The sequence below is a fragment of the Camelus dromedarius genome, chromosome 9 (genome assembly GCF_036321535.1).
Source record: "Camelus dromedarius isolate mCamDro1 chromosome 9, mCamDro1.pat, whole genome shotgun sequence".
NCBI classification, from domain to species: Eukaryota; Metazoa; Chordata; class Mammalia; order Artiodactyla; family Camelidae; genus Camelus; species Camelus dromedarius.
In genome coordinates this window covers 80,169,201-80,183,555 of record NC_087444.1, presented here as the reverse complement: position 1 = coordinate 80,183,555, position 14,355 = coordinate 80,169,201, and the positions used below count along the sequence as shown (strand labels likewise).

The 14,355-nt window shown below is 44.4% G+C and overlaps 1 protein-coding gene across 2 annotated transcripts; it reads left to right on the top strand.

The window, feature by feature from the left end:
• Nucleotides 1–1,245: 1,245 nt before the first annotated feature.
• ZNF329 (zinc finger protein 329) lies at nt 1,246–13,978 on the top strand. Of its 2 annotated transcripts, none has more exons than XM_031457471.2 (2): nt 1,246–1,431; nt 11,358–13,978. In XM_031457471.2, exon 2 carries the CDS (start codon nt 11,378–11,380, stop codon nt 12,995–12,997), a length of 1,620 nt encoding a protein of 539 aa, XP_031313331.1. In that variant the 5' UTR covers nt 1,246–1,431; nt 11,358–11,377; the 3' UTR covers nt 12,998–13,978. The 2 variants fall into 2 exon arrangements, with proteins under 2 accessions (XP_031313331.1, XP_064346024.1); XM_064489954.1 differs by lacking the exon at nt 1,246–1,431 and adding an exon at nt 7,319–7,694.
• The last annotated feature ends 377 nt before the right edge of the window (nt 13,979–14,355 follow it).

Genomic DNA, 14,355 nt, shown 5'->3' with positions numbered 1-14,355 from the left:
AAGTCAGACAGAGAAGACAAATATTATATGACATCACGTTATCTGGAATCTAAAAAAAAACAATGAATCTATATACAAAACAGAAACAGGCTGACAGACATATTAAACAAATTTATGGTTACCAAAGGGGAGAGGTTAGGGGATAAATAAGGAGTATGGGATTAACAAGTACAAACTACTATACATAAAATTGATAAGCAACAAGATTTAATGTACAGAACAGGGAACTTTATCAGTATCTTGTAATAACCTATACTGTAAAATAATCTGAAATACATAAATAACTGAATTACTTTGCTGTACACCTGAAACTAACACAATATTGTAAAGCAACTATACTTAAGTTAAAAAAAACCCTACAATCACCAATATGAAATATATATATATATATATATATATATATATATATATGAGATTCTTTGAGAATTATCTCCTCAACGTTGACTTAGGCTGTGCAGTGACTGCATCTGGTACCCTAGGCCTCACAACGTTGGGGGGTCTCCTCTGGAGGCTCTCTCTCCCCACATTCATGCTAGATGGTGGGTGTAGGGGTATTTATTTTTGTACATATATGAATTACTTCTTTTGGAATTATTTTTGTTTTATACACATACATAAAACTGAGAACATTTCTTTCTTTTCAAAGCACATTTTCTTAAGTCCTTATTACTGATTTTTATATACTGATTTTCCCACAACAAATACACTGATTGGCATTCCTAACTGCCTATCTAGAATCCTTACCTAACTGTCTCACTAATGTGTGGCTTCCGTTTAGATTCCTAAATAAATAACCATACTGTCAAAGGATAATGAGGTGCCCTTATTTGAATTTTAACATATTTTTCTCAAAAAAAAAAAAGATGTAGAATTATTTCTGGAAACTATGCAGTACATAAAAATAAGGCTGCACAATAATGATTAGAACCGTAGGAGAAAGTAAGTATCAGCGAGTCCACACTGAAATCACTAAATAATTGAACAATAAATGCGGAGAAGGGCTAGCTCTTCCGGATGGCACAGTCTTAAGCCTCCGGGCTGGTGGTGAAGGGAGGGCGCAGGGCGGGCGGACGGGAGTCCTGAACCCTCGGGCAAACCACGCCCGGGGTGACGGGACCGGACGGGGTAAGGGGGCCGGACACGGGCAGGGGACTGGACATGGTCAGGGGGCCAGACCAGGTGAGGGGACCGGACCACGTGAGGGGAGCGGACACGGTCAAGGGGCTGGATCGGGTGAGGGGGCTGGACCCGGGGAGGGGTCCGGCCTCAGGTGCAGCCTGGAGCAGAAGTGAAAGGTAGGAACGCCAGTCTCCACACCGCGGAGGCCGCGGAGCCTCCTGGGACGCGCACATCCGGGTCCTGGCGCGCGCACGCGCACTTGCGCGGAACATGGCGGCCGCCCCTGCCGCCGATGCCACCAGCCAGCCTGAGGTGAGTCCGCGCGCTCCTCCGCCCTTCGGTGCCGCGGTTTCCCCGCAAGGGCTGGGTGGGTGTAGGGTCGGGGGCGGTGTCCGCTGGGTCCGGGGTGAGAGGCAGGAGCGGCGCGTCCGTCGGCGGGTTTCCCGCGGGCAGTGGGCGCGCCCATCTCGCAGGCCAGAGATCGGTCCCGGGCGCGGTGGCCCCCGAGAGTGAGGACGCCCCCCGGCGAGTGTAGACGCCGGATAGAGAGTGAGGATGCCTCTCTTCTGCGGGTGTGGACACCTCCCGGCGGGTGGGGACGCCCCCTGGCGGGTGCGGAGGCTCCTCAGCAAGTGTAGACGCTCGGTGGAGGTTCAGTGCGCCTGCCTTCTGCGGGTGTGGACGCTCCCTCTTTCGGTAAGGACGTCCCAACGATTTTTTCCGCGTGGCGCGGGGGTTCCACGCTTGTATCGAGCCTGTCCTTCCATAGGGACCGTTTTGCACCGTGTTCTGGCTGGGCCGCTGCGGGGACCGCCGGATCTGCCGCGCTTCTGCCGGGTGGTGGGAGGGCCGGTATGGGCGTCTGTGGGTTTCAGGCGAAGGTGGCGGTGTTGCGCCCGCAGACTGTGCGGTTTCCCACCGAGTCCAGCAGGTGTCATATCACCTGTCACCCCCCCCCCCAAGCTGCAAAATCAGGTCTTGCTGCGGTTCTCAGTGATGGCCGAGTTTTTCCACCTGTTAGTGGCCACTTCGCTTTCCTGTTCCTTGGCTTCGAGGTTCATTTCCGTAGCTCCTCTTCCTCCAATAGTTTATGATAAAGGTTTTACTACAAACGGAAAAGTTGAGGCACTAGCAACCCGTTAACATCTGCTTACTTTCTGTATCCCATATACTTGTTCCCTTTGTCTATTCTTTCAGGCATCCAGTAACCTTTTTTGGGATACTTTCAAAGTAAATGGTAGATTTCACTCCACTTCCCCCTCAGCACCTCAGTATGCTTAACAACCTCAATTAGAGTTCAATATTGCTTTTTAAGTTCTTTTGAGGGAAAACTGACTTACACTGAAATGGGCAGATCTTCATTGTATCAGTGGATGAGTTTTGACAAATGTAATCCGAACCTTTATAAAAATTAACATCACCCCAAAAAGATCCCTATCCTTTGCCAATTAAAACAGTGGGTTGTTAGGGACTTGGGCTTGTAAAAATATGTTTAGAACACCAAGCCTTTGTTATTTTTTCCCCCTGCAGCAGGTAACTTTCCTTCATTTTGTTGCTTATTTCTCTCCCTTACCACCCAACTTCTTACTTTGAAAAGTTTTACACCTACAGAAAAGGTACAGGAATAGTTCAATGAACACTTGTAAAACCATCGATTTACTCAACTTACTAACATTTTATCATATTGGCATTACCTTTCTTTTCTCCCTTCCTGTAGCACACATATGCACACTCTTTGTGTTTTACACAACTTACCCCCAAAGAAGATAAAAGATTTATTACTCCCATAATGAGATTGTCTCAGGAGAGTGCAGCAGGCTTCTCAAGGTGATCCAAAAATAGCCTGAGAGTGCAGGAAAAGGAGGCTAACTGGGATTTTACTGTGATTAGAAAATGGAGATGTCATAAGGGTGGCCTTGCATTGGTTGGGGCTTGCATGGTTTGAGCTTCTCGCCAACACCAAGGAAAAAGTTCTCAGGCTTTGTTGTTAGTTCACCTCCATGTAGGGCAGAAGGAGATGGGGAAGTGTACTGTTGGAGGGGGAGGTGGGGGTTGAAAGCTGTCAGCAGTCATTTATCAAAAATGAAGTCAGACTGTTGATCACAGTTGGTAATCGGGTGGGTAACTTTATTAGGACAGGGCTAAAGTTGGTGGCAAACTATTTTTGTTAACAAATGTATCATTTGAAGAAGTAAACATTATCATGTGTGGTCCACAGAGATGGCAAGAACCATGCAGGTGGGGTCAGACTGCTGAAATCTGGCCACCATTGATGTCAAACATCCAGTCACTGGCCGTAAGTGGATCCCTCTGAAGGGTCATAGACACTGGGTATAAAGCCTTTCAGAGGTGAGTGCCTGGGAATGGAATTCTGCGCCAGCTTGGCACATCCCCATAAAACTATAACTTCTCTCATGAAGTCTCAAGGTACCAGAAACATGCCAAGTGGATTCTAGACTAGGAGTTCTGACCCTGACAAATTCAACTCTTGCTTATCTTTTTACTGATTTACTTTCTGTCTCTACATTTGCCTATTGTAGACATTTCATATAAGTGTAGTCCTTTGTTTTGGTTTCTTTCACTTAATAATGTTTTCAAGATTCATCCACATTGTAGCCTGTATCAGTACTTGGTTCATTTCTACGGATGGATAATATTCCATTGTATGGATATATTGCATTTTGTTTATCCATTCATCAGTTGATGGACATTTGAGTTGCTTCCATTTTGGATGTGTTACAAATGAACATTCATGTACGAGGTTTTATTTTGTTTTGTTTGGACATATGTTTTCATTTCTCTTGGATAACCTAGGAATGGAACTGACATCATAGGGACGTGGTATCTCAATGTGGTTTTGATATGCATTTTCCTTATGGTTAATAATATTGAGCATCTTTTCATGTGCTTATTGGCCATTTGTATATCTTTGGAGAACTGTCTACTCAGATCCTTTTCCCATTTATGAAGTGGGTTATTGGTCTTTTTATTATTGAATTCTAAGAGTTGTTTATTCTGGATACCAGTGCCTTATCAGATAGATGACTGGCAGGTATTTTATCCTGTCCTGTGAGTTGTCTTTTTCCTTTCTTAGTAACAGTCTTTGAAGCATGAAAGTTTTTAATTTTTTGTGTGTTATATATGTATATATATTTTTTATGTGTGTATATGTATATGTATATTTTTAAATTGAAGAATAGTCAGTTTGCAGTGTTGTGCCAGTTTCTGGTGTACAGCATAATGCTTCAGTCATACATAAACATACATATATTCATTTTCATATTCTTTTTCACCATTTGTTCCTACAAGATATTGAATATAGTTCCCTGTGCTATACAGTATAAACTTGTTTATCAGATTTTGTAAGAATTCTATATTTCGAAGAGAGAGACACTGCCAGAATTCAGTAGTGTTCTGTGCAATTCAGTGGGTTTGTAGATGTAATTCTTGGTGTATTTGTAGGAGAGGACGATCTGTGAGTCTCTCTACTCCCCCAGCTTGGCACCTCCCCCAAGAGGTTTTAATTTTTATTAATCCAGTTCATCTGCTTTGTCAGTTGTACTTTTGGTGTTGGATTCAATTTTCTGAAGATTTCTGTCTATGTTTTTCTTTTAAGAGTTGTGTAGTTTTAGCTCTTATATTTAGGCTTGTGATGCAGTTTGAGTTAATTTTTTTGTATTGCTCACTCTTTATGATCAATAGTTGCAGTGTGCCTCTTACCATACTGAAAATTTTATAGATTATATCAAATATTAATATAATTTTAAAGATTATAAAGTTTTATGTGCATGTGAGGAATCAATAAAAGGAAAAGCATTTGAATTAAAAATTTTATTTCTATATTTAAATGCCTGGCACAGCTACCTGGAAGACATAGGGAGTAGTCTGATGCTGGAGGCCGTAGGCTTGGAGTAAGAGAAATAGGATGGCCTTCCTTGTCTTTAGTGAAACTGAATGAGGTGAGGTATGGCTGGACACTGCTGCAATATGAGTGTTGTGGAAGTGGGTCCAGACCAGGTGTATTTAATAGGAAAGGAAGAAATACAATACCTTAGTGGAAGCAGGTTCTAAGCACTTATGCATTTAAGGCAGTCTAGGCAGCCTAGGATGATCTGGGGTGACAGGTGAAGGGTCAGTCACCCCCTCTGTTATGACTTGGAACAGCATCAGGACAATTTAGCATAGAAGGCAGTTCTCCAGACAGACCTGAAGTCTCAGCATATACTGGGGCTACATTCAGTGTGTAGAAAGCCTTAGAGACCACCTTCTCTGGCCATGGGGAGGAGAAATTAATACTGGGGCTTCAGAGAAGTGGTATTGTGGATATCTGAGGACAGGGTCAGAGGAGGGGGGCGTGGAAACAGAGAACCCCCGTAATTTGTGGACAACATTGAGATGAATTTTTTGACAACATAGTTTTTGTATTATTGTACTGCTGAAAATAGCAATATACAGATATGTATGAGGGCATACATACTGTGAGATTTTTAGAATAACCTTAATTAATGAAATTGAGCGCAATTCCTGCATTAAATACCCTTATTTAATACTATTTCCCTAAGTCTGTCCTAACGTCTGCCTGTATACTTGTGATTATTTGTTCTTTTTGCGGTAACCTCACTATGGCACTCAGGCCCTCACTGATTGAGGGCAAAGTTGGAAGGGCCAGTTTTCATCAAGGAGAAGGTGGTAAATAGGAATGAGGTCATGAATTCAGGGCTGTATTTGGATTTCCTTTCGGCTTCCCTCTCCTAAACAAAAACTGCTTTTCCCTAATGTCTTGTAGCCCATGTGGTATTGCTGTGTACCACGGTACCCCAGGCTGACACCTGGAAGGACGTGGCCCACAGGATAGTCAAGCAGCATGTGGGGTCGTCCCCAGCATGGTGGCAGATCTCTGTCCCTGGCTCAGCCCCATCAGATACTGGCAGTTCCCACTGCTTCCGTCTTTGTGATAACCTGACACCTCCACAGATTTCCAGATGCCCCCAGGGAAAGTACTGCCAAGGTTGAGCTGCAGGTCAGGCTGGGGGAAACTTGTCCCCTTATAAATTCACTTGTCACAGCTTTATTGAGATGTAATTCATATACCATATGATTCATTCATTTAAACTGCACAACTCAGGGTTTTCAGTATATTCACAAAGTTGTGTAACCATCACCACTGTGTAATTCCAGAACATTTTCATCAGTCCAAGAGGAAACCGCCTACCCATTAGCAATCACTCTCCATACTCCGTTCTCCCAGCTCCTGGCAACCAAGAGTTGACTTTCAGTATGTACGGAATTGCCTGTTCTGGATGCTGCATACAAATAGGATCAGACAATATGGAATCTTCTGTGTCTGAGTTCCTTCACTGAGCATAATGTTTTTAAGACTCATCTGTGTTGTTGAAGCATTTATCAGTACTTCATTCTTTCTTAAGGCTGAAGAATATCCCATTGTGTGTATGTCCACATTTGGTTTATCCATTCGTCGGCTGATAGACATTTATTTAGGAAGTTTCCATTTTTTTTATCATGAATAGGGCTGCTGTGCCCTCATAATTTGTGTAGAAGTTTATGTGTAATCATGTTTACATTTTTATTGAGTTTTTACCTAGGAATGGAATTCCTAGGTTGTATGGTAACTGTGCTTACTTTCTGAGAAACCGTCAGACTGTTTTGCAAAGCGAAACAGCTTTAAATTCCCTGCACCGTTTTACATTCCCCCAGTGGTGTGTGAGGGTTCCAGTTCCTCCACATACTCACAGCATGTGTTACTGTCCTGTTTTTGATATTCCCCACGCTACTGGGTGTGAAGTGGTATCTCACTGTGTTTTTGACTAGTTTCCCTCATGGCTAATGAGGTTGATCATTTTTTCATGTGCTTATTGGCCATCTGTATGTCTTCTTTGGAGAAATGTCTATTGAGATCTTTTGCCTATTTTTAAAATTTGGATTGTCCTGTTATTACTGGGTAAGGGTTTTTTTTATATCTTCTACAAGTCCTTTATCAGATATTTGCTTTGTAAATATTTTCTCCCATTTGGTAGTTTGTCTTTTTACGTTCTTAAATGTCTTTAAGAAAGTGTAAGTCTTATTTCAATAAAGTCTTGTTTCAATTTCTTATTTCTGTTATAGATGAAATGGATAATTCCTTTACTCCTGCTCCCTCCCACACCCCCAAGACAGTCACGATCACAGCTTTGTTAGGTGTGTTGCCAGGGCATTTTAATATTTTTACTTCCAAAATATTTTGTGTGTCTAAACATTTCTCTAAGTGGTATCACCCTGTGTATGTCTTACTTGCCTCCTTTAAGTGCACACATGCATCCTGCCCGCTATAGACCTGTGGGGAGGTGCTCTCCATCTTGTGTTCACAGGACAACTACAGGCCACCCAGGCCCAGTCTACTCAGAAGGCTCAGGATGGGCAATGTGCAGCATGGCGACAGGGCAGCCTCAAGAGGCCTGCAAGTAGGAGTATCCAGGAGGGACAGCTGGGGACGTGAGCTCCTGACCAGCTGGCCCCTCTGCATCGCTGTTGAGTGCTGTGGACCTAGCAGGCATCTGGATCTTGGTCTGGGCTTCAGAGTGAGCAGTTCTCATGTTTTCTCAGATGTGACGTTTACCTTAATTCCCCATGTTCCTGTGTGTTAAGAATTTCCACATAAGGTGAAGGGGTCTACTGCTTTAATCCGGGAGCATTTTGATCATGAGTCTGGGTGAGATTTCTTCGAATTACTTTGTGAATTTATTGAGATGGGGTGTAGGGGGCTGTCTTCTCTTTTTACCTGAAAATGTGGGGAACTGTATCAGTAGGTGTTCTAATGTTTCATAGTCCGTGCTTTCCTAGGATAAATCCAGCGTTGCCGTTTTGGTAACTTTCTTCTATTTCTAAAGTCTCGTTTTCATGATGAAGATCACTTATGTGTGCCTTCTTGTTCTTTTTTTATGATTACTCTTGTCAATGGTATATCTATTTCATTGGTCTTTTTAAGTAATAGGCTTTTGTTTTTCTCGATCTTCTTGGCTGTTCCCTTGTTTTCAGTTTTTGTGATTTCTGCTCTTACTGCCACCTCCCTCCCACCTCCTGTTGGTTTACTCTGCAGCTCTTTCCCTTAAGTCTTAAGTGGAACAGTGAACTAACAGTCTTTGGTCTTCTCTGTAAAACCTAAGTACCAAAGACCAACATTTTCTGCCTAGGAGCTGCATTAGCTGCATCCTCTTTTGCCACACGTTTTGAAGTGTACCATTTCCATTGTTCAGTTCTTTGTGTTTCCCAAGTAGATGTTTTCTAGCTTTCATCAAGATATCTCTTTGATCTGTGAATTAATAAGAAACAGGTTTTTGTTTTTTCAAGTTTTTTTTTTTTATTTTGTTTTCTTTCTGTTACTGGTTTTTAATTTGACCACATTTATTGTCAACAGATTGTGGCCTGGCCTTTGTTGAACTTGTTCTTTGGACCATTTACGATCAGGTAGCAAATTTTCCACTTGTGCTTAGAAAGCCTTCGGTTCTGGTTGGTGGTGGCTCTTCGTCCAGCTGTGGGACCAGGCTGGTTAGTTACAGTCTCTCATGCTTATCTCTGTTCAGTTTTCTGAATTTCCATTTCTGAGAGAGGTTCATTCAGCCCCCCACCCACCGCCCATATGGTTGGATTTGCTGGCTTTGTTCTGTATTGGAGGCATGCTGTTAATGTAGACATCTTTGCCATTGTTATATTGCCCCTCCATCAACTTGAATAGCAAAGTATGGTTAGCCAAGGACCGTGCAGTCTTGGTTGGTTAGCATTTGTCTGTTCCAAGCATTTGCTTTTGTCTTCTGTGTCCTTCTGCTTTGGTGTGTCTGTTACAAACACATTTTTAATGCCATCTGACAGAATGTCTTGATCTTGCCCTTTAAGGCCACTTACGTTTATTGTTACTGGTGGTGTCCTATTTCATACTTTCTGTTGCAACCGGTCATTTCTGGGCTTTCCCCCCTTATCAGCTTCTTCTGGATTGATCTGATGGTGTTTTTTTTTCCCTTTATTGATCTTTTCTCCTGCAACAGGGTTTTTCCACTTCAGCACTGCCGACATTTGGGCTGGGTCATTCTGTGCTGTGAGGGGCTGTCCAGGGTTTTAAAGAGTGTTTAGCGGCATCCCTAGATCCCAGTAGCCTCTGCCCCCCCGTCATGACAACTGAAAATGTTCCCAGACATTACCAGGTGTCCCCGGGGAGTAGGACCATCTCTGGTGGAGAACCACTGCTCTGTGGGCTTGGAAGTTTGTTTTTTTTTTCAAACTTTTTTTTTTTATTATTGAGTTATAGTCATTTTACAATGTTGTCAAATGGTTCGGAAGTTTTACACAACATTTATTCTTTTTTTCCTGACTTGACCACGTCTGACATGAATCGTGAATAACGTGTGAGAATGCCAGGACACTTAATTTTGTCCCCTTTATTCGCCTCACTGCCACTCGGTATTTTAGTCCATCCTGTTGTTACGCCCCGAGGCATTGTTATTGCTGCATTTTATGTGGTCATCACTGGGTTTGATTTACATACACAGTCTCTCCGTTCCTTCCTTCTAGGTTTTTTTTCCTGAAGAACAGTCTTTCTATTCTTCTGGCCAGTGTCCTTGGAGATAAACTTTGCTTCTGCTTTTCTGAATCTGTCTTTATCTTACCTTCACTCTTGGACAATAATGTGACTGACCGTTTTTCCCTCATCATTTTGAAAGTACCCTTCCATTATCATCAGGTTTCTGTTTTTGTTACCTAGTGGTGCTGTTCATCCCCACTGGTGGTCTGTCTGCTTCCCGCTGGCCTTTAAGAACGACCACCTCCTTAGGCATAGCTTGCTCTCCAGGTATTCCCCGGACTCGTGCTTTCTGAGTCTGAGATGCCGCCAAGTGGAACTGGGAGGTGGTGGAAGGTGCCCGTTTCATGTCTCCACTACGCCTCTAGCTGAGCAGACTGACCACTGTACGCACCCCCCAGCTGTCTTCCTGCAAGACCTGCCCACACCTTGTTTTACTTTTACTCACATGAAATGTGCGTATTTTGTGTTCTTAAAGTAGCAGGTTTGTAATTGCCTACATGATGATGGGAATGAGCAAATATTTATGTTTTCAGGACATTTTTATTTCCTCTCCATGAAATGCCTCTTTTATCCTTTACCTTTTGTGTGTGTGTGTGTGTGTGTGTGTGTGTGTGTGTGTGTGTGTGTGTGCTTTCTGTGAGAATTTTTTAATAGATCTTGGGCACTATTTCTTTGTCTCTTTTATACTTTATAGTATCATCTCTCCAGCTGCCACGTGTGTTTTGACTCTTATTGTGTCTTGTTGTTTGGAATTTTTTTATGTTGGTATCAAGTTGTTGATCTTTGTATGGCTTTTGCTTACTAAGCCATTTTGATCAAGGACTCCCCCATTCATGAAGGTACCCTACATAATTTAAACTTTGAATTTATGTTAAGGTCTTTATTTATTTGAAATTTAAAAAAAAAAAACTTTCCTGAGGTAAGGGTCTAATTTCATTTTACCTGGAGAAAAAAAAGCATTGAGAGCCAGTTGTCTTGATATCATCAAGTCAGAGGGGTGGAGGGTGGTTAGAGGAAGGTGAACAATGTTGAAGACATTGGCAACCACTTAGAGAACTGTCCTTCCCAGCTCAGAGCCAGCCTCAGACATGATGTAATTCTCACAATAACCCCGCAGGGAGGTCACTGACAGATCTAGGAATTCAGAACTTTCAGGTCACCAGACCTGTGCTGTGTCCCATCTGTGAAGGCAGAGCTCTGCCACAAAGGTGGGGTGAGAACTGCTCACTCAGTGCTGCATAAGCCCACTGTGAAGTGCAGGCCCTGGAGTGTGTGCTGAGTGTTGGTAGGGGCAGTGGGTGGTGGGGACAAGCACACAGCAGCTGAGATGGTGTTCTTGTGTAAGCAGTGACACCTGGCCCTGGTCTCCCACGTGAGGGGCTAATCCTTCTGGTGACATTTCCCCCCAACACTGTTCCTCCTGCCTGTTCTCTGGGAGGATGAAAATGCCATGTGGCTCTTCTTGAACGTGTTCTTGGCTCTTGTTGAACGTGTTCTTGGCTCCATCCCTTGACTTTCACTTTATCTCCCACCTTGTATAGATGTGAATTTGAAAAAGAAAACTGGTAAAGATACACACCCTCACGCCTGGCCTATCACCATTTTTCATTCCTCTTCCAGGTACAGCTTCATGTATTTAAGTCTGTCTTTTTCATTCTTTACTTTCCAGCCTGAGACACGAGATTGAAAATGACAGCTCAGAACATTCCTGCAGAAGAACTATCCTGTGACATGGAGGTGGAAGGATTCATGAGGGAGGGTCCTCATTTCTCCATTCTAGGTGAAAGTTGGGACTGTGAGAACCAAGAGGGGCATTTGAGGCAATCAGCTGTAACTCAGGAGGAACCAGGAGCTCAGGAAGCAGTTCGTGAATATCCTGGGTTTGGGGAGCATTTGAGTGTGAGCCCAGACCTTCCACGACATCAGAGAGTTTCTGCAGCAAACGGTTTCCATGTACACGGCTCAGATGTTAAAAGTCTAAATTGTGACCCAGCTTTATACAGTTGTCAGAAAAGCTGTGTAGCTAAGAGAACAGGTAACAGTGACACTTGTGGGAAAGCCTTCAACCATTCCATGGAAGTTATTCAGTTTGGAAGAACTCAAACTAGAGAGAAACCCTATAAATACATTGAAAGTGTGAAGCCTTTTAACCATTTTGCCTCTCTTGGTGAGCAAAAAATAATGAAAAGAGGTAAGAAACTGTATGAGGGTAAGGACTTTGGGGACATCTTTGCCCTGAGTTCATCTCTTACTGAAAACAGGAGGAGCGGCCCTGGAGAGAAGCTGTATAAATGTGCTGAATGTGGCAAGTGCTTCAAACGGAACTCTTCCCTTGTTTTGCATCACCGAACTCACACTGGAGAGAAACCTTATACCTGTAGTGAGTGTGGAAAATCCTTCTCCAAGAACTACAACCTGATTGTACATCAAAGAATCCATACAGGAGAGAAGCCCTATAAATGCAGTAAATGTGGGAAAGCCTTCAGCGATGGGTCAGCTCTGACGCAACACCAGAGAATTCACACTGGGGAGAAACCTTACGAATGCTTAGAATGTGGAAAAACCTTCAACCGAAATTCATCCCTGATTCTGCATCAAAGGACTCATACAGGGGAGAAACCGTATAGATGTAATGAGTGTGGTAAACCTTTCACCGACATCTCTCATCTCACCGTGCATCTCAGGATCCACACTGGGGAGAAGCCCTACGAATGCAGCAGGTGCGGAAAGGCCTTCCGAGACGGCTCTTACCTCACTCAGCACGAGAGGACGCACACTGGAGAGAAGCCCTTCGAATGTGTGGAATGCGGGAAATCCTTCAACCGGAACTCTCACCTCATCGTGCATCAAAAAATCCATTCTGGGGAGAAACCCTACGAGTGTACCGAATGTGGGAAAACTTTCATTGAGAGTGCTTACCTCATCAGGCACCAGAGGATCCATACTGGCGAGAAGCCCTATGGCTGTGACCAGTGTCAGAAGCTTTTCAGGAACATTGCCGGCCTCATCCGTCACCAGAGGACTCATACTGGCGAGAAGCCCTATGAGTGTAGTCAGTGTGGCAAAGCTTTCAGGGACAGCTCCTGTCTGACCAAGCACCAGAGAATTCACACTAAGGAGACCCCATACCAGTGTCCAGAATGTGGAAAGTCCTTCAAGCAGAACTCTCACCTGGCAGTGCATCAGAGACTCCACAGCAGGGAGGGTCCCAGCCATTGTCCTCAGTGTGGGAAGGCATTCAGAAGGAGCTCTTCCCTCGTCCGGCACCGAAGATCACACCCAGGAGAACAGCCTGTGGACACTTCATGAACTTGGGCCACACTCGTCTTCCAACTTGCTGTCAAAAACCTGTGTGAAGGAGCAGCGTCTTCAGGGCAGGCTCCTCCCTTTCAGTGGAAAAGACTCCGTTGAGCTATCCAGTGCATCAGTGGATATGAAACAGTCCTTAGCCATACTGTTAAGTTGGTACATGAGGGAATTCTCGGAGAGAATACAGGATGGTAAGAGACGTGGCAGAGGCTTCAGGGATGACCCAGCCTGTACCAAACCCAGTCGTACATACACTGGAATAAAACCTGCGGGAGTCGGGAAGATGCTTCCCCAGAGGCCCACCCACCCCTGCATCAGAGTCCTTAAACGGGGGAGGACCTGTGTGACCGGGCTGAGGGACCCTTCAACAGGAAGCTCCTGCCTTACTGGAGGGAAGCAAACTCTTACTTGATCCACTGAGGGGCACTCTCGGTGGGAGCCCTTCCCGTCTTCTCTGTATCAGCAAAGGCAACCTTTGGGAGGCCCCACACAGTGCTCCATCCCGCAGCAGCCACACACAGTGGGTTGCTGTTTGAATGTGTTTCTGTGTTGTGGTCCTGCAAGATGCTGAGGACTCATTTCAGGAGAGGCAGCTGGACGAGGAAGTTGCTTGTGAGTGGACAGTGGTGTTGTCCCTCCTAAGAGGAGGCTGAAGCAGGCTCCTGCCAACAGGGAAGGCCTGCTGCTAAGATGTGTGGCGCATTGCTTTAGTTGTTGAGACAAAAAACACTGAGTTGTGTGTTTACGTTGTCCCCCCTCATCATTCGGGACACTTCTGACCTGTTCCACGCGGCCATTGCCAGACCATAACGATGAAGGTTTTGTGGCCGTGTTGAAACTGCTTGTGATATGGCTGGCAACCAGAAGCATGAAATGCAAGGTTTGCTGTTGCTGCAGCCACGCTAAGATGTGCACACATATGGATGTAGGTTGGAAGTTGATCATGGAGAAATAAATGTGGTTTTCCAAGAGAACTATTAACTGTGTATGATTTTTCTTCTATTACAAATCATGCATTGTTAAAATAACTTGATGAGGAATAAAAAGGTGGAGATAAAAGGAGGTGAGTTTGGGGTTTCTTTGGACCTTTTTAAAACCAGAAGTGACTTGGTCAGGGTCACAGGGCAGCTGTAAGCATGAATGGGGGGCAACTTCTCTGGAATCGGCTTCCCACAGCTTGGGACATAAGAGTAATTTCCTTCTTTGGGACTTGGATCATGAGAAGGTGTTACTATGGAGGAGAGGGTGGGTCTCAGAGAATGGGGAGTCAGAGGCCACAGAGAGGTCTGGGAGGACCTGCGAGCACCCCTTCCAAGGCCGTGTGACGCTGCCTGGGTGAGAGCTGTCGCCTGGGAGCT

Excerpts from the sequence above, each read along its gene's own strand:
- ZNF329 (XM_031457471.2), top strand. The coding sequence starts at position 11,378 with ATGACAGCTCAGAACATTCCTGCAGAAGAACTATCCTGTGACATGGAG.